Source organism: Camellia sinensis, chromosome 11, assembly GCF_055761805.1.
Source record: "Camellia sinensis isolate YWXY chromosome 11, ASM5576180v1, whole genome shotgun sequence".
Taxonomy (NCBI): domain Eukaryota; kingdom Viridiplantae; phylum Streptophyta; class Magnoliopsida; order Ericales; family Theaceae; genus Camellia; species Camellia sinensis.
In genome coordinates, this window is record NC_138971.1 from 85,398,390 (window position 1) to 85,417,024 (window position 18,635).

General features: G+C 42.2%; 1 protein-coding gene across 1 annotated transcript in view; it reads left to right on the top strand.

Annotated features, from left to right (window-relative positions):
- The first annotated feature begins 3,534 nt into the window (after nt 1-3,534).
- The window catches only part of LOC145802459 (uncharacterized), a 43,379-nt gene continuing 28,278 nt past the window's right edge, over nt 3,535-18,635 (top strand). The window contains exons 1-4 of the mRNA XM_082895181.1: nt 3,535-5,133; nt 5,230-5,237; nt 5,390-5,417; nt 5,550-5,689. Coding sequence (XP_082751307.1) covers nt 3,535-5,133; nt 5,230-5,237; nt 5,390-5,417; nt 5,550-5,689 — 1,775 coding nt within the window. The remainder of the gene's footprint in view (nt 5,134-5,229; nt 5,238-5,389; nt 5,418-5,549; nt 5,690-18,635) is intronic.

Sequence of the window (18,635 nt, forward strand, 5' to 3'; positions counted from 1 at the left end):
TGCTCATGCATTATGGTTTAAACACTCGGACACTTATTTGGACCCTCTTGCATAATGGCAGATATGTATTTACAGTGTTAACATGTCATTTGTCATGCATTAGGGTTTAAACACTAGGACACTTATTCGGACACTCTTGCATGATGGCAGATATGCAATTATGGTGTTTACTTGCCATTTCGCGTGCATTATGATTTGAACACTCAGACACGTATTCGTACCCTCTTGCATGATGACAGATATGTAATTATGGTGTTTACTTGCCATTTCTCCTGCACTAAGGATTAAACACTCGGACACTTATTCGGACCCTCTTGCATGATGGCAGATATGTAATTATGGTGTTTACTTGCCATTTGTCATGCATTAGGGTTTAAACACTAGAACACTTCTTCAAACCCTCTTGCATGATAGCAGATGTGTAATTATGGTGTTTACTTGCCATTTATCCTGCATTACGGATTAAACAATTGGACACTTATTCGGACCCTCTTGCATGACGGCCGATATGTAATTATGGTGTTTACTTGCTATTTCTCATGCATTAGCATTCAAAAACTCGGACACTTATTCGGACTGTCTTGAATGATGAAAGATATGTAATTATGGTGTTTATTTGCCATTTTTCATGCATTAGGCTATAAACACTCAGACACTTATTCAGACTCTCTTGCATGATGACAGATAGGTAATTATGGTGTTTACTTTCCATTTCTCTTGCATTAGGGTTTAAATACTCAGACACTAATTTGGACCCTCTTGCATGATGGCAGATATGTAATCATGGTGTTTATTTGCCATTTGTCATGCACTAGTGTTTAAACACTCGGACACTTATTCGGGCCCTCTTGCATGATGGCAGATATGTAATTATGGTGCTTAATTGACATTTCTCATGCATTACGGTTTAAACACTTGGTCACTTATTCGGACCATCTTGCATTATGACAGATATGTAATTATGGTGTTTACTTGCCATTTCTCATGAACTAGCATTCGAACACTCGGACACTTATTCGGACCCTCTTTCATGATGGCAGATCTGTAATTTATGGTGTTTACTTTCCCTTTTTCAGGCATTAGGGTTCGAACACTCGGACACTTATTCAGACCCTCTTCCATGATGGCAGATATGTAATTATGGTGTTTACTTGTCGTTTCTTATGCATTAAGGTATAAACACTCGGACACGTACTCGGACAATGTTGCATGATGGCAGATATATAATTATGGTGTTTACTTGCCATTTCTCTTGCCTTAGGGTTTAAACGCTCGGACACTTATTCGGACCCTCTTGCATGATGGCAGATATGTAAATATGGTGTTTACTTGCCATTTCTCATGCATTCGGATTCGGACAATCGGACACGTATTTGGACCCTCAACCATGATGGCAGGTACGTAATTACGGTGTTTACCTGCCATTTCTCATGCATTTGGGTTTAAACACTCGGAAACTTATTCGGACCCTCCTGCATGATGGCTGATATGTAATTATTGTGTTTATTTGCCAATTGTCATGCATTAGAGTTCCAGCACTGGGACACTTATTCGGACCATCTTGCATGATGGCGGATATGTAATTATGGTGTTTACTTTCCATTTCTCATGCATTAGAGTTCGAACACTCGGACACTTAATCAGACCGTCTTGCATGATGGCAGATATGTAATTATGGTGTTTACTTGTCATTTCTCATGCATTAGGGTTGAAACACTCGGACACTTATTTGGACCCTCTTGCATGATGACAGATATGTGATTATGTGGTTTACTTGCCATTTCTCATGCATTTGGGTTCGAACAATCAGACACTTATTCGGACCCTCTTGCATGATGGCAAATATGTAGTTATGGTGTTTATTTTCCATTTCTCATGCATTAGGGTTTAAACACTCGGACACGTATTCGAACCCTGTTGCATGATGGCAGATATGGAATTACGGTGTTTACTTGCCATTTCTCCTGCATTAGGCTTTAAACACTCGGACACTTATTCGGACCCTCTTGCGTGATGGCAGATACGTAATTATGGAGTTTACTTGCCATTTCTCATACGTTAGGGTTCGAACACTCGGACACTTATTCAAATGCTCTTGCATGATGGCAGATATGTAATTATGGTGTTTATTTGCCATTTCTCATGCATTAGGGTTTAAACACGAAGGCTCCTATTCAGACCCTCTTACATGAAGACAGATAGGTAATTATGGTGCTTATTGGTCATTTCTCCTGCATCTGGGTTTAAACACTCGGACACGTATTCGGACACCGTTGCATGATGGCAGAGATGTAATTCTGGTGTTTATTTGCCATTTCTCATGCATTAGGGTTTAAACACTCAGACACTTATTCAGACCCACTTGCATGATGGCAGATAGGTAATTATAGTGCTTACTTGTCATTTCTCATGCATTAGGGTTTAAACACTCAAACACTTATTGGACCCTTTTGCATGATGGCAGATATGTAATCATGGTGTTTATTTACCATTTGCCAATCATTAGTGTTTAAACACTCGGACACTTATTTGGACCCTCTTGCATGATGGCAGATATGTAATTATGGGGTTTACTTGACATTTCTCATACATTAGCGTTCGAACACTTGGACACTGATTCGGACCCTCTTACATGATGGCAAATAAGTAATTATGGTGTTTACTTGCCATTTCTCATGCATTAGTGTTCGAACACTTGGACACTTATTCGGACCCTCTTGCATGATGGCAGATATGTACTTCTGGTGTTTACTTGCCATTTCTCATGCATTAGGGTTTAAACACACGGACACGTATTCGGATACTCTTGCATGATGGCAGATATGTAATTATGGTGTTTACAAGCCATTTCTCATATATTAGGGTTCGAACACTCGAACACTTATTCGGACCCTCTTGCATGGTGGCAGATATGTAATTATGGTGTTTATTTGCCATTTCTCATGCATTAGAGTTCGAGCACTCGGACACTTATTCGGACCCTCTTGCGTGATGGCAGATATGTGATTATGGGGTTAACTTGCCATTTCTCATGCGTTAGGGTTCAAACTATCGGACACTTATTCGGACCCTCTTGCGTGATGGCAAATATGTAGTTATGGTGTTTACTTGCCATTTCTTATGCATTAGGATTTAAACACTCGGACACGTATTCGGACCCTCTGGCATGATGGCAGATATGTAATTATGGTGTTTACTTTCCATTTTTCAGGCACTAGGGTTTGAACACTAGGACACTTATTCAGACGCTCTTGTATGATGGCAGATATGTAATTATGGTGTTTATTTGCCATGTCTCATGCATCGGGGTTTAAACACTCGAACACGTATTCGGACACCGTTGCATGATGGCAGATATGTAATTATGTTGTTTACTTGCCATTTCTCCTGCATTAGGCTTTAAACACTGGGACACTTATTCGGACCCTCTTGTATGATGGCAGATACGTAATTATATTGTTTACATTCCATTTCTCATGCGTTAGGGTTAGAACACTCGGACACTTGCTCAGTCGCTCTTGCATGATGGCAGATATGAAGATTGTTAATTTATGCTTTGCTGATGATCTGATGATATTTTGCAAAGGGGATGTGTCTACTGTTCAGTCCATTAAATTGGGATTGGAAGAGTTTAAGAGTTTGTCTGGGCTGTCTCCTAGCCCTAATAAGAGTCACATCTTCTTTTCTGGCTGTGATGTGCAGTTAAGAAATGAGATCCTTGGGGTGTGCAAATTTAGTGAGGGCAAGTTACCTGTGAGATACTTGGGGGTTCCTCTAGTTTCCACTAAACTTAAGGCCATTGACTGTGACCAACTGGTGGAGAGAATTACAAAAAGGGTTAAGAGCTGGACAAATAAGTGCCTCAATTATGCTGGTAGAGCTCAGTTGATCCAATCTGTTTTATTCTCTATGCAAGTTTACTGGACCTCTTTATTCATCCTCCCTAAGAAGGTCATTAGATCCATTGAGAGTGTATTTAGAGCCTTCTTTTGGTCTGGGTGTGAGCTTAAAAAACATGGGGCTAAGGTTTCTTGGGATAGAATTTGCTCCCCCAAGAAGGAAGGGGGGCTGGGTTTTAAGTCCCTCACTGTGTGGAATAAGGCTGCCATTGCTAAACATGTCTGGTTCCTCTTCTCTGGGGGAGAGCAGTCAATGTGGTGTATTTGGGTTAAGTCTTATATTCTGAAAGGTAGGAGTTTTTGGAGAGTTAGGGTGCCAAATGACCATTCTTGGGTTTGGAGGAAGATCCTCTCTCTTAGACCTATCATCTACCCTCTACTCAAACATAGGGTGGGAAATGGCTCTACGGTCTTTCTGTGGTTTGATAATTGGCACCCTATGGGTTCTTTGTGGGACAAATTTGGTGGTAGAATTGTGTATGATTCTGCTCTTGGTATAGATGCTAAGGTTAGTGAGATTGTGGAGGGTAACTCTTGGAGATGGCCCTTTCCCTCTTCATGGGAGCTTAGGGAGCTTATTGATAATACCCCCCCTACTTTCCTCCCCACTGGAGGTTCTGATGATGTTAGTTGGTGTCCTGCTTCCAATAGCCAATTCACTATCCAGTTTACTTGGCACTATTTGAGGAAACATTTTGATCCTGTGAACTGGTCTACTCTCCTTTGGGGCCCTTATAATATCCCGAAGGTGAGCTTTGTGGTGTGGATGGCTATTCTTGGTAGGTTAAATACTGGGGATAGGTTGCAAAATTTTGGTGTAACCCTATCTGTGAATTGTGTTTTCTACCAGCATCTTTGTGAGGACCACAATCACCTCTTCTTTGAGTGTCCATTCTCGGAAAGGGTGTGGTCTTATATCAAAGGTCATATAAATGTGAGCTGGCCTTCTATACCTTGGGATGATTTGGTCCAGCTCATTGCTCAATCTGTGAAAGGCAAATCTCTTGGGGCTATCATCACTAAGCTTGCTTTTACATGTACTGTCTACCAGTTGTGGATTGCAAGGAATAACAGAGTGTTTAATAAGGAAATGGTCCCGGAAGAGGTTGTTATAAAGGGCATTGTGGATATGGTTAGGTTCAGGGTAATGCACATTACCAATCTGAAATCTCACCAAACTGACAGTTGGTTTCTCCAATCATGGAGACTTCCCCATACTATGGTGAAGCCTTCGGTAACTGCTGCAAGGAATGAGAGTTCCTAAATTGTGGGTTGAGTGATGGTTAGCAAATATATTGTGGGGTTTCCTAATTGTTTGCTATTGTTTTAGGTACCTGGGTGGCTGGCAAGTTGTTTGTTGAGTGTTTGCCCCATTATCTGAGGGCCGAGTATAGTGTGAGGAATAGATCACCCACCCCAATATCACTAGCCATATTGAGAGAAACTAACATATTTTTATGCAACACCTGTGACTTCTTTCTTTTTTGCAGGTACAAGGAGCATTATTTTCCGAGTGATGTGAGTTTATAAATTGTGGGTTGAGTGTAGTGAGCATATATATGTGTGGTGTCCTGAGTAATCTGTCATTGATTCTTGTATATTCTCCTGTTGATGAGCTTTTAATTCTGTTGAGTATTTGCTGGTTGACAGGGTCTACTACAATGTCTAGATACGGTTCGGGTTACATGGTTCGGCAGCAATCTATTTAAGAGGATGCTGCGGTATGGAGGTTTGGTCGATTTGGTTATTAGTTCTGATTCATTGTCTGGAGCAGGCTGGATTTTGCGCAGGTGCAAGAAAGAGGCGTCTTTGAGCTACTATGATGGTGTAGATGGCTGCTATATGCGCCTCTCGTGTGTGAAGAGTGACTTCCATTTATGTTTTGTTTCTTTACTGTGTTGATATTTTGCCTTCCCATGTGGGATGTACATGGGTTTATGTTTCCAACTTTTGCTACTTGCTATCGGGTGTGTTCATATTCCTCATCACATTTTTATGCGGCATATGAACACTCTTTTTGCCTGTCTCTTATTATGTATGGTTACATTAGTTTAGTTTCTGTCTTTTCTTTGTATATAGCTAGCTTTTGTTTTCTTTGGGTTTATTGTATAGTGTTTGGGTTAGGGCCTGGGGTATGCCCCTTGTCTTTGGTGTAAGTTTTTTGTCTTTTATTTTATGACTTATCCACCCAAAAAAAATGATGGCAGATATGTAATTATGGTGTTTCTTTGCCTTTTCTCATGCATCAGGATTGAAACACTCGGACACGTATTCGGACACCGTTGCATGATGGCAGAGATGTAATTATGGTGTTTCGTTGCCATTTCTCATGCATTAGGGTTTAAACACTCAGACACTTATTCAGACCCTCTTGCATGATGGCAGATAGGTAATTATGGTACTTACTTGTCAGTTCTCATGCATTAGGGTTTAAATACTCGGACACTTATTCAGACCCTCTTGCATGATGGCAGATATGTAATCATGGTGTTTATTTACCATTTGTCAATCATTAGTGTTTAAACACTCGGACACTTATTCGGACCCTCTTGCATGATGGCAAATATGTAATTATGGGGTTTACTTGACATTTCTCATGCATTAGCGTTCGAACACTTGGACATTGATTCGGACCCTCTTGCATGATGGCAAATAAGTAATTATGGTATTTACTTGCCATTTCTCATGCATTAGCGTTCGAACACTTGGACACTTATTCGGACCCTCTTGCATGATGGCAGATATGTAATTATGGTGTTTACTTGCCATTTCTCATGCATTAGGGTTTAAACACACGGACACGTATTCGGATACTCTTGCATGATGACAGATATGTAATTATGGTGTTTACTAGCCATTTCCCATATATTAGCGTTCGAACACTCGGACACTTATTCGGACCAAATTGCATGAAGGCAGATATGTAATTATGGTGTTTATTTGCCATTTCTCATGCATTAGGGTTTAAGAACTTAGAAACATATTCGGACCCTCTTGCATGATGGCGGATATGTAATTTTTGTGTTTAGCTGCCATTTCTCATGCATTAGGGTATAAACACTCGGACACTTATTCGGGCCCTCTTGCATGACGGTAGATATGTAATTATGGTGTTTACTTCCCATTTCTCGTGAGTTAGGATTCGGACAATCGGACACATATTCGAACCCTCATGCATGATGGCAGATATGTAATTATGGTGTTTACTTGCCATTTCTCATGCATTTGGGTTTAAACACTCAGACACTTATTCGGACCCTCATGCATGATGGCAGATATGTAATTATGGTGTTTACTTGCCATTTGTCATGCATTAGGGTTTAAACACTAGAACACTTCTTCAGACCCTCTTGCATGATGGCAGATATGTAATTATGGTGTTTACTTGCCATTTATCCTGCATTACGGATTAAACAATTGGACACTTATTCGGACCCTCTTGCATGACGGCCGATATGTAATTATGGTGTTTACTTGCTATTTCTCATGCATTAGCATTCAAAAACTCGGACACTTATTCGGACCGTCTTGCATGATGAAAGATATGTAATTATGGTGTTTATTTGCCATTTTTCATGCATTAGGCTATAAACACTCTGACACTTATTCGGACTCTCTTGCATGATGACAGATAGGTAATTATGGTGTTTACTTTCCATTTCGCATGCATTAGGGTTTAAATACTCGGACACTAATTTGGACCCTCTTGCATGATGGCAGATATGTAATCATGGTGTTTATTTGCCATTTGTCATGCATTAGTGTTTAAACACTTGGACACTTATTCGGGCCCTCTTGCATGATGGCAGATATGTAATTATGGTGCTTAATTGACATTTCCATGCATTACGGTTTAAAAACTTGGTCACATATTCGGGCCGTCTTGCATGATGACAGATATGTAATTATGGTGTTTACTTGCCATTTCTCATGCATTAGCATTCGAACACTCGGACACTTATTCGGACCCTCTTTCATGATGGCAGATCTGTAATTATGGTGTTTACTTTCCCTTTTTCAGGCATCAGGGTTCGAACACTCAGACACTTATTCAGACCCTCTTCCATGATGACAGATATGTAATTATGGTGTTTACTTGCCATTTCTTATGCATTAAGGTATAAACACTCGGACACGTACTCGGACAATGTTACATGATGGCAGATATATAATTATGGTGTTTACTTGCCATTTCTCATGCCTTAGGGTTTAAACGCTCGGACACTTATTCGGACCCTCTTGCATGATGGCAGATATGTAAATATGGTGTTTACTTGCCATTTCTCATGCATTCGGATTCGGACAATCGGACACAAATTTGGACCCTCAACCATGATGGCAGATATGTAATTACGGTGTTTACTTGCCATTTCTCATGCATTTGGGTTTAAACACTCGGAAACTTATTCGGACCCTCCTGTATGATGGCTGATATGTAATTATTTTGTTTATTTGCCAATTGTCATGCATTAGAGTTCCAGCACTGGGACACTTATTCGGACCCTCTTGCATGATGGCGGATATGTAATTATGGTGTTTACTTTCCATTTCTCATGCATTAGGGTTCGAACACTCGGACACTTATTCAGACCCTCTTGCATGATGGCATATATGTAATTATGGTGTTTACTTGCCATTTCTCACGCATTAGGGTTGAAACAGTCGGATACTTATTTGGACCCTCTTGCATGATGATAGATATGTGATTACGGGGTTTACTTGCCATTTCTCAAGCATTTGGGTTCGAACAATCAGACACTTATTCGGACCCCCTTGCATGATGGCAAATATGTAGTTATGGTGTTTACTTGCCATTTCTCAAGCATTAGGGTTTAAACACTCGGACACGTATTCGGACCCTCTGTCATGATGGTAGATATGTAATTGTGGTGTTTACTTTCCATTTTTCAGGCACTGGGGTTCGAACACTAGGACACTTATTCAGGCGCTCTTGTATGATGGCAAATATGTAATTATGGTGTTTATTTGCCATTTCTCATGCATTAGGGTTTAAACACTCGGACACGTATTCGAACCCTGTTGTATGATGGCAGATATGTAATTACGGTAATTACTTGCCATTTCTCCTGCATTAGGCTTTAAACACTCGGACACTTTTTCGGACCCTCTTGCGTGATGGCAGATACGTAATTATGGAGTTTACTTGCCATTTCTCATGCGTTAGGGTTCGAACACTCGGACACTTATTCAAATGCTCTTGCATGACGGCAGATACGTAATTATGGTGTTTATTTGCCATTTCTCATGCATTAGGGTTTAAACACGCAGACACTTATTCAGACCATCTTGCATGATGGCAAATAGGTAATTATGGTGCTTACTGGTCATTTCTCATGCATCAGGGTTTAAACACTCGAACACGTATTCGGACACCGTTGCATGATGGCAGAGATGTAACTCTGGCGTTTACTTGCCATTTCTCATGCATTAGGGTTTAAACACTCAGACACTTATTCAGACCCACTTGCATGATGGCAGATAGGTAATTATGGTGTTTACTTGTCATTTCTCATGCATTAGGGTTTAAACACTCGGACACTTATTGGACCCTTTTACATGATGGCAGATATGTAATCATGGTGTTTATTTACCATTTGTCAATCATTAGTGTTTAAACACTCGGACACTTATCTGGACCCTCTTGCATGATGGCAGATACGTAATTATGGGGTTTACTTGACATTTCTCATACATTAGCGTTCGAACACTTGGACACTGATTCGGACCCTCTTGCATGATGGCAAATAAGTAATTATGGTGTTTACTTGCCATTTCTCATGCATTAGTGTTCGAACACTTGGACACTTATTCGGACCCTCTTGCATGATGGCAGATATGTAATTATGGTGTTTACTTGCCATTTCTCCTGCATTAGGGTTTAAACACACGGACACGTATTCAGATACTCTTGCATGATGGCAGATATGTAATTATGGTGTTTACAAGCCATTTCTCATATAATAGGGTTCGAACACTCGGACACTTATTCGGACCCTCTTGCATGGTGGCAGATATGCAATTATGGTGTTTATTTGCCATTTCTCATGCATTAGAGTTCGAGCACTCGGACACTTATTCGGACCCTCTTGCGTGATGGCAGATATGTAATTATGGGGTTAACTTGCCATTTCTCATGCGTTGGGGTTCGAACTATCGGACACTTATTCTGACCCTCTTTTTTTTTTTTGGGTAAGTAAGTCATAAAATAAAGACAGTAAAATGTACAAGTTTACAAGGGGCATACCCCCGGTACGCCCTACAACAAATAATAGACGAACAGATACATCACAAAACTACCACTGGACATCCTACAACATAACCATAAATATATAAAAAAAACAGAACCCCACTTTGCCCATATATCCTTTTTGTCCCCAAGTAACCCCTATCATCAAAGATAATAGATGGAAACTTGGGGTGGATATATGGGCAAATAAACAAACACACACCATATAAGAATAAAACATAACAGAAAACACAATACAAATGTAACTAACTAAAAGCCCAACAAGACCAATCTAAAAATGATAGCCGCCCCCGCTTGCTCCCAGTCTCTACCTCGGATGAATGCATGGAATCCAATAAGCATCTCGCTTCTCATAGCCGTGACATCCAAGTCACTCAACCAAAGCCAAGACGAAGGAAAATATCTATCCCATGAAAGATCCTAGCTGAGTCACATGAAGCCTGCATAGTCAATCACCACAATCCACGGTCTTGAGAGGTTTAGTGGAAAAACAATAGCCCCGCAACAACAAAACCAATACATAGCCAACCAAAACATGAGAGCAATCATCACATCCCCCAGTCCCTTCCTTGGTAGATCACAAGCCTCAAACCCCACGGTAGTGTCCCCATCACTCCATGTCAGGCGTGGCAATATAATCAATTAGGATGGGTCACATGAAGACAAGAAGCGACCAGAAAACCGGTAGCTATCCTCCCGCTCATCTCCCAGTCTCTAACTCGGCTAGTTATCGAACCACTATTCCCCATAGCAGTGACTCCCCAATCACTCTTGGCGGAGATGGCTCGAAACCACCCTCGTATCGAGTCACATGAGGATCACACGATCAATCATCATGAAATAACTGACTATAAAGGATTCCCTGCATTGTGGCTAAACAAAGTACATAGGCTGAAAGTGTGCCGAAAACTGCGGCAAGCACCAACACAAAACACGCCTGCTCAAAATTGTGAACCCGTGGGTCAAACAAGGGGCCCACAAAACATACCCACGGATTGGGCCTTAACAAATCCACCAGCCAAACCCAATAAACCAAATAAATAGTACAACCCACAAAAAAAGAATCACGTGGGCCACAGTGAATTTCCTGATAGATTAACAATATAAATTGAGCCCACTCGTGGCCCACCAACGACATCACCAATTCCCAAACTGGCGGCAAAGCACAAATCAAACTAAATTATATATATATATATATAAATATATATAAAGTTGAATAGCTTTTACCTTCCCCAACACACATCATGCACCGCCTGTCTAAAGCAGACCGGCCAAATCACACGGCACGACATTCAATGCCACTCGCTTAGAAAACTCACGTGTCCAGCTGCACCTAACACGTCAATACCGTGCATGTGAAACACGCTTCTTCACTGCACAATCTATCATAAGCAACCATCGGGCCCCACTTCAACAAACACCCACAGATGGGTTCCACTAAACAAAAAAGGTATATATAAATAGATATATATACCACTCACAACCTGCCCCACGTTGGATATAGCAGGCCAAAATCAACAGCTCACTCACAAACCCCCATTCTGACTCAGCAGTGCACTATCTCAACAAAAAGAATAAACAAAACAAAACCATAAACCAGCCCCCCGTTTTTAAACCAGCTAAAATTTCTGGCGGGAAACAGGAGACAGCACCTTGATACAGACCCATACACGCCACTGAAGACGTGCATTCCACTCGCTTCCACATACCGTTGCTGAAGACCACCAAGACAACCTACCAGCGCCGGAAAAGAAGCTAAACACAGAGACACACGCTGATCCACCACAACCAAAGACCAACGACCAACACAGAACATCCCGACCGACGAGTTTTCTCCATACTCACCACTGGCGAAGGTGCTAAGAAAGACATATTTGCTCGCGGTCTAACCATATCAGCTAGCCGCTGCCACTGTGAAAACCATGGACCACCATAGCACGGCTGCCTGTACACACCAAGAGAACCAGAGCCCACCACTAGAGCAACACCTAGAACCAGAAACCAGAAACTGCACCTCCAGTGGCTCACTATCGCCGACGTCACTTGCTTCCAAACATCAGGCCATACGTGAAAACCACGCACCTTCACATCTATCCTGGATAAAATAACCATTGTAGCCACAAACAATGGTTATGAACCCAAACATCATCCTCAACACAGTAGCTTCGGCGTCTGAAGCCAGCCCAACGCCGAGCCACCAAGCCAACGACGGAGTAGACAGAACCGACTACAACCACACGCTTAAGTGGAGTTCTTCATTCATAACCCACCGTAAGTAGCACATCTACAAAATAATCAAACATTTTGCACCTTTGTAGAACAACATAACCAGCCGGACAAAACTCTGTCCAACACCGGAACAAGCTTCAAACCCCCTAAATCTGGACAAAAAAGAGCCCAGGTTCAGTAACAACACACAGCATCACCCAAACCAGACCAAGAATCTGATAAGGAACCCTCAGGACACCATGGGTAACAACGGAGGGAGCTTTCTCTCTCTAGAATCTAGAATTCAGACCCTCTTGCGTGATGGCAAATATGTAGTTATGGTGTTTACTTGCCATTTCTTATGCATTAGGATTTAAACACTTGGAAACGTATTCGGACCCTCTGGCACGATGGCAGATATGTAATTATGGTGTTTACTTTCCATTTTTCAGGCACTAGGGTTTGAACACTAGGACACTTATTCAGACGCTCTTGCATGATGGCAGATATGTAATTATGGTGTTTATTTGCATTTCTCATGCATCAGGGTTTAAACACTCGGACACGTATTCGGACACCGTTGCATGATGGCAGATATGTAATTATGGTGTTTACTTGCCATTTCTCCTGCATTAGGCTTTAAACACTGGGACACTTATTCGGACCCTCTTGCATGATGGCAGATACGTAATTATATAGTTTACATTCCATTTCTCATGCGTTAGGGTTAGAACACTCGGGCACTTATTCAGTCGCTCTTGCATGATGGCAGATATGTAATTATGGTGTTTATTTGCCATTTCTCATGCATCAAGATTGAAACACTCGGACACGTATTCGGACACCGTTGCATGATGGCAGAGATGTAATTATGGTGTTTCGTTGCCATTTCTCATGCATTAGGGTTTAAACACTCAGACACTTATTCAGACCCTCTTGCATGATGGCAGATAGGTAATTATGGTACTTACTTGTCATTTCTCATGCATTAGGGTTTAAATACTCGGACACTTATTCAGACCCTCTTGCATGATGGCAGATACAATCATGGTGTTTATTTACCATTTGTCAATCATTAGTGTTTAAACACTCGGACACTTGTTCGGACCCTCTTGCATGATGGCAAATATGTAATTATGGGGTTTTTTTTTTGGGTGAATTGTAATTATGGGGTTTACTTGACATTTCTCATGCATTAGCGTTCGAACACTTGGACACTGATTCGTACCCTCTTGCATGATGGCAAATAAGTAATTATGGTATTTACTTGCCATTTCTCATGCATTAGCGTTCGAACACTTGGACACTTATTCGGACCCTCATGCATGATGGCAGATATGTAATTATGTTGTTTGAGAGGGTAATTTTTGGTGAAAATTGGGCCGAGCTATGAAATGGACTTTATGGCCCCAAAGTACGAAGGACCAGGTAAAATGGGCCGAGAAGTTACTCCGGCCCATGAGAAGTAAAGTTACTTCGGTCAAAAGAGGAGAATTTACTTCGGCTCAGGAATTGTAAAGTTACTTCGGTTTGGACAACTTGAGTTAGTCCGGTCTCCGAGTTAGTCCGGTCATGACGTATTCTGGATAGATCGGTCAAGACCTTGCTACTCGGTAGCTCGGTCCCAACATATCATGGTTCATACATGGGAGAACCGAGATGAGGAATGAAAGGAAGAGCCAAACTAAGGATAGTTCGGCCTACCTCGTGGCTTAGCTTAGTCAGTTTACTTCGGTTAAATAGTAGTTCGGCCGTAGTTAGAACCATCCCACTTGGTTTAAGCAGTGGGGGGGGGGGTGTAAAAGGATAAGCATTATCCTTTAGGAGTATGAATCCTAGGAGGACTCTGTATGGAGAAATAACAGTCCTACTAGGATTGTGCCACTCGAAACCTATAAAAGCTCACAAGCATCACCTTGGAGGAGGTAACATAACACAACATACAATTTTGCTTCCTGATTACATTGAGCTTTGTCTATTTGTCAAGTTTTCTGACTTAGGCATCGGAGAGGTTTCCGGCACACACCCGCCGGCCAGCTCACGTTTGTGTTTTCAGGTGACAAAGCGACGTCGTACGGAGAAGCGTGGACCTAGTCAACAGGATTATACGAGGAAAATTATTTCTTCCCCGTACAATTGGCGCCGTCTATGGGAAAGAACAGACAGAACAAAACCTCTTAATTAAAGCTTCTCCCCTTTACATTCAATGGCACACATTGAAGAATTGCCGCAGTCCGCCGTCGACGGACTAACTCCAGAAGGGGGCGCAAGGCGTGAAGGATTACCTTCTGTCCCTCCCATGGCGGACTTGGAGCCCCAAAGACATACCTCCAGGAGGGATGCTAGGGGGAGACGGACTCACAGCCCCTGTCAATCCCATTCTCAAAGTCCCGACAGGCAAAGACGGAGGATTGACCCTCAAGCTCTGGAAGATCGCGTGAAAGAGCAAGATGAATTGATAAAAAAGATGGCGGCGGACATAGAGGCCTTGAAACGCCAGATGAAGAAAAAAGAAGTGGCGACAGGAGAGGGGCGGAAAAACAAGACGCCCCCTCGCCACTCAGAAAATCGTAGTAGGAATACTACACCCTCGCAAGGAGAGAGTAGAAGCCTCAGGACAGGCGACACTCAATCTTGGTCTTCCAGAACTCGTCACTCCAGGTCTGAGAGGACGAGATCTGAAAGGTCATACACTGAAGGAAGCACATATTGGCCCTCGCATTCGCACCAAACCAGATCTAAACAGACGGAATTACCCAGATCGTCCGACTTACGAACCGTGCTCGAAGAGAAAGCACGATGCAAGGAGGATGCCAGGGCAAGGGATCCACATAGAGTTTCAGCCTTGCAGCGGTTGGCTCCTCGGACGCATGGAAGCGTCGAGGTTGGAATGCCAATACCGCGCCCTGCCTATGAACCGACGGACAAGGCATTAGCAAGGCTGCAGACTTCACCGTTTGTTCCAGTGATCGAAAACGCGCCCCTACCATCAGGCTTCCTTCAGCCGAAATTCACTACATATGAAGGGAAGACGGATCCCTACTCACACTTAAGCCATTTTCGCCAAGTCATGGCTGTATACAGGCGAAACGAGGCCTTAATGTGCATACTCTTCCCATCAAGTCTTGGCGACCTCTGCTTGACTTGGTTCGAGAAACTTCCTGAGGGCAGCATAGCCTCTTGGGCGCAATTGGCAGAAGCATTCGTAACAAGGTTCCGAACGAACACTAAAACCCCGGTGGAGATCGACCAGCTTCTCTCCATCGACATGGGTGAAAAAGAGACCCTCAGATGTTACAACAGTCTCTACTGGGAGACATTCAATCAGATTGGGGACTGCCTCACCAATCTCGCCATCGCACAGTATAAAAGAGGCCTTCCAGTTGGGAACAGACTAAGGGACTCGATCACCATGACGCCACCCTTCACTATGGAAGCCCTGATGGAAAGTGTGCATCAGCACATCAGGATAGAAGAGGATGGCGCACGAGCAAAAGCAAAATCTAGTGCGACCGCAGTACCAGAAAAGAAGACCTCAGCGAAGGTCAATACAGTAGATCGTTAAAGAAAAAACGGACGTGGCAGACGAGATAACGGAGAAGACCCGGATAAAAGATGGTTGAGAATCCGCACTGCCATAACCACGGTGTTCAAAAAACCGATATATCGAATTCTTAGCGAAATAAGAGATGAGCCTTTCGTCAAGTGGCCAACCAAGCTAGGAGAAGCCCAGAAGGACTAAGATGAAAGATCGCGGTGCACCTTCCACAAAGAAAAGGGACACCGCACGGAGAATTGCACACCATTGAGACAACACCTGGAAGAGTTAGTAGCAGCGGGCCACTTGGACAAATACATTGAAGGAGGGACGCAACCAGCCCCCCAGGATCACAATAACCCCAACGGAATGCCAATCGACACCCCACCTCAAGGCATTATCAATGTAATACATGGAGTCTTTGAACCTGAGCGTGTATGCGAGCTCAGGGGATCAATCAAGAAGGCTGAGCACTTTAGAGAGGTGTTAAGTGTGACATCCTTGTTCTGTATTATGCTAATTGGTCCTTAAGTTGTTTATGGTTATGTGTTTAGCCTGGTTTTGTATGCCATTATGTGAAAATATGTGATTTTGAATTTCTATCTGTTCACCGTAGGAATATCTGTTTGATTTTACCGCTTCGGGAATTAAATTGAAGGCCTTATTGGCCACAGAACCCGAAATCGATTACGCCATTGTTGTTGGCATAATTTTTAGAGCCTACAGTGAAATTTAATTAGAAATTGATTCGGGTCAGATTAAGTTGATTAAATTGATAATTTAGTGCCCAATTGTTTATTATTATTATTTTGGAATAGTGAGGTTTGATGTAAAAGGGCACTACACCCTCAATTCCTTCCCTTATGTGGCTTTGGCTGATTAAACTCTCTAGAGAGAGTGAGAGACCCGAAATTGAGAGAGAAATGGGGAAATCATCTGAGTTTGCTCTTGAAGCTTTGGAGTCTTGAAGGCTAGCTCAAGAATTAACCATAGATTGAGAGGATCAAGCTCCTAGGTGAGTGATTCTTGGATTATAATTGTAATTTTGTGCATGTCCAAGCTATCTTGATGATCAAGAACAAGATTGTAATGAAGTTGAGTTGTGTTGTTGAATTGAAGCTTAATATGTGCATGCATGTAAGAAATACTTCGAAATTTGCATGTTTGAGCACAAATGTGTATAACCCATGTGAAATATTAAAGGAAACTCATGTCTTGGTCACCATTTGTGTTATCTAAGTTGAGAATATGGCTAATCCATCACATGCATGTACAAATTGAGAAGATATGAGCTTTGAATGCATGAAATGGTTACATTGGTAATGAGTTGGTGGAAAATGAGCCATGCATGTAAATAAATTATGAAATTGAGCTTCAATATGTTGTAATTCTATGTTTGTACCATGTTAATACATGATTATGTGAAGTTTGGGCCGAAATCATGCATTTAGAGCCTTTGAATGTCGAGATGAAGCTCAAGAACTCAATCTGGAAAACCCAGATTTTTTATGTACGCTCGAGCGGGTTGAGTGACGCTCAAGCGAAGAAATCGAGCTCCCAGCATTTTCTGCAGACATGGTTCCCGCTCGAGCGGGGAAGTTGACGCTCGAGCGAGGAGCTATGTAGACAGGCAGTACACTCGAGCGGCCGAGTTCACGCTCGAGCTGGAATTGAAGGCAACCAGTACTTTTGCAGACCTAAGGGTCCGCTCGAGCGGGAAGGTCCATGCTCGAGCGGGGACCCTATTTTCTAAAATCATGTTTTTGCATTTTGTGTTCTGTTTTCCGTTCTCTTTCACTTGCAAGCACTCTTAGGCATATGTTAAGCATTGTAAATGAGTTAATGAGATAATAATAAAGCCTAAAGAGGAATATGTGAATTACAGAACGGATTGAACTGTTAATGACCCTTTTGTGTTCATGAAACGTGTAGGGTCAAGCTCCAGGGCAAATCCACAAGCCGATCACTGTGAGTAATATCGATATTTGAATGCTTGTAAATGTCCAATTGTTTACTCCCTTTGAAGCTTTATGAATTGCTAACTGGGATTGTGGGATTGTGGACGTAAGTCTGATATGAACGCATAAATGGACCCAAGGTCGTTTCGATAAGCATAAATGGGCCAAAGGCCGTTTTGAAATGAATGAGTGGGCCAAAGGCCGTTTTGAAATGAATGAGTGGGCCAAAGGCCGCTTTGAAATGAATGAGTGGACCGAAGGTCGTTTGACATATATGAATGGACCTAAGGTCGTTTCGACGTGAACGAATGGACCGAAGGTCGTTTCGATATGAATAAATGGACCGAAGGTCGTTTTGATAGAAATAAATGGACCTAAGGTCGTTTTGACATGAATGAGTGGGCCGAAGGCCGTTTTGACACGAATGTATGGGCCGAAGGCCGTTTTGACGTAAACGAATCGGCCGAAGGCCATTTTGACATAAATGAACGGGCCGAAGGCCGTTTTGACATAAATGAATGGGCCGAAGGCCGTTTTGACATGAATGGAAATTTAAATGGGCCAAGGGCCAGAATGTTTAGAACTACAGTCACTTGGTTTGAATTTCGTATAGTTATATATCTGTTAAATGGAAATATGAATTGGGCCTAAGGCTGTTTGGAACATGTTGATCTACATCGTTATGTAACTTCTGTATTTGATTTGATATTATTCACTGGGCTTTCGCTCACGCTCATTCATGTGTTTGTAGGTGAGCCAAGAGA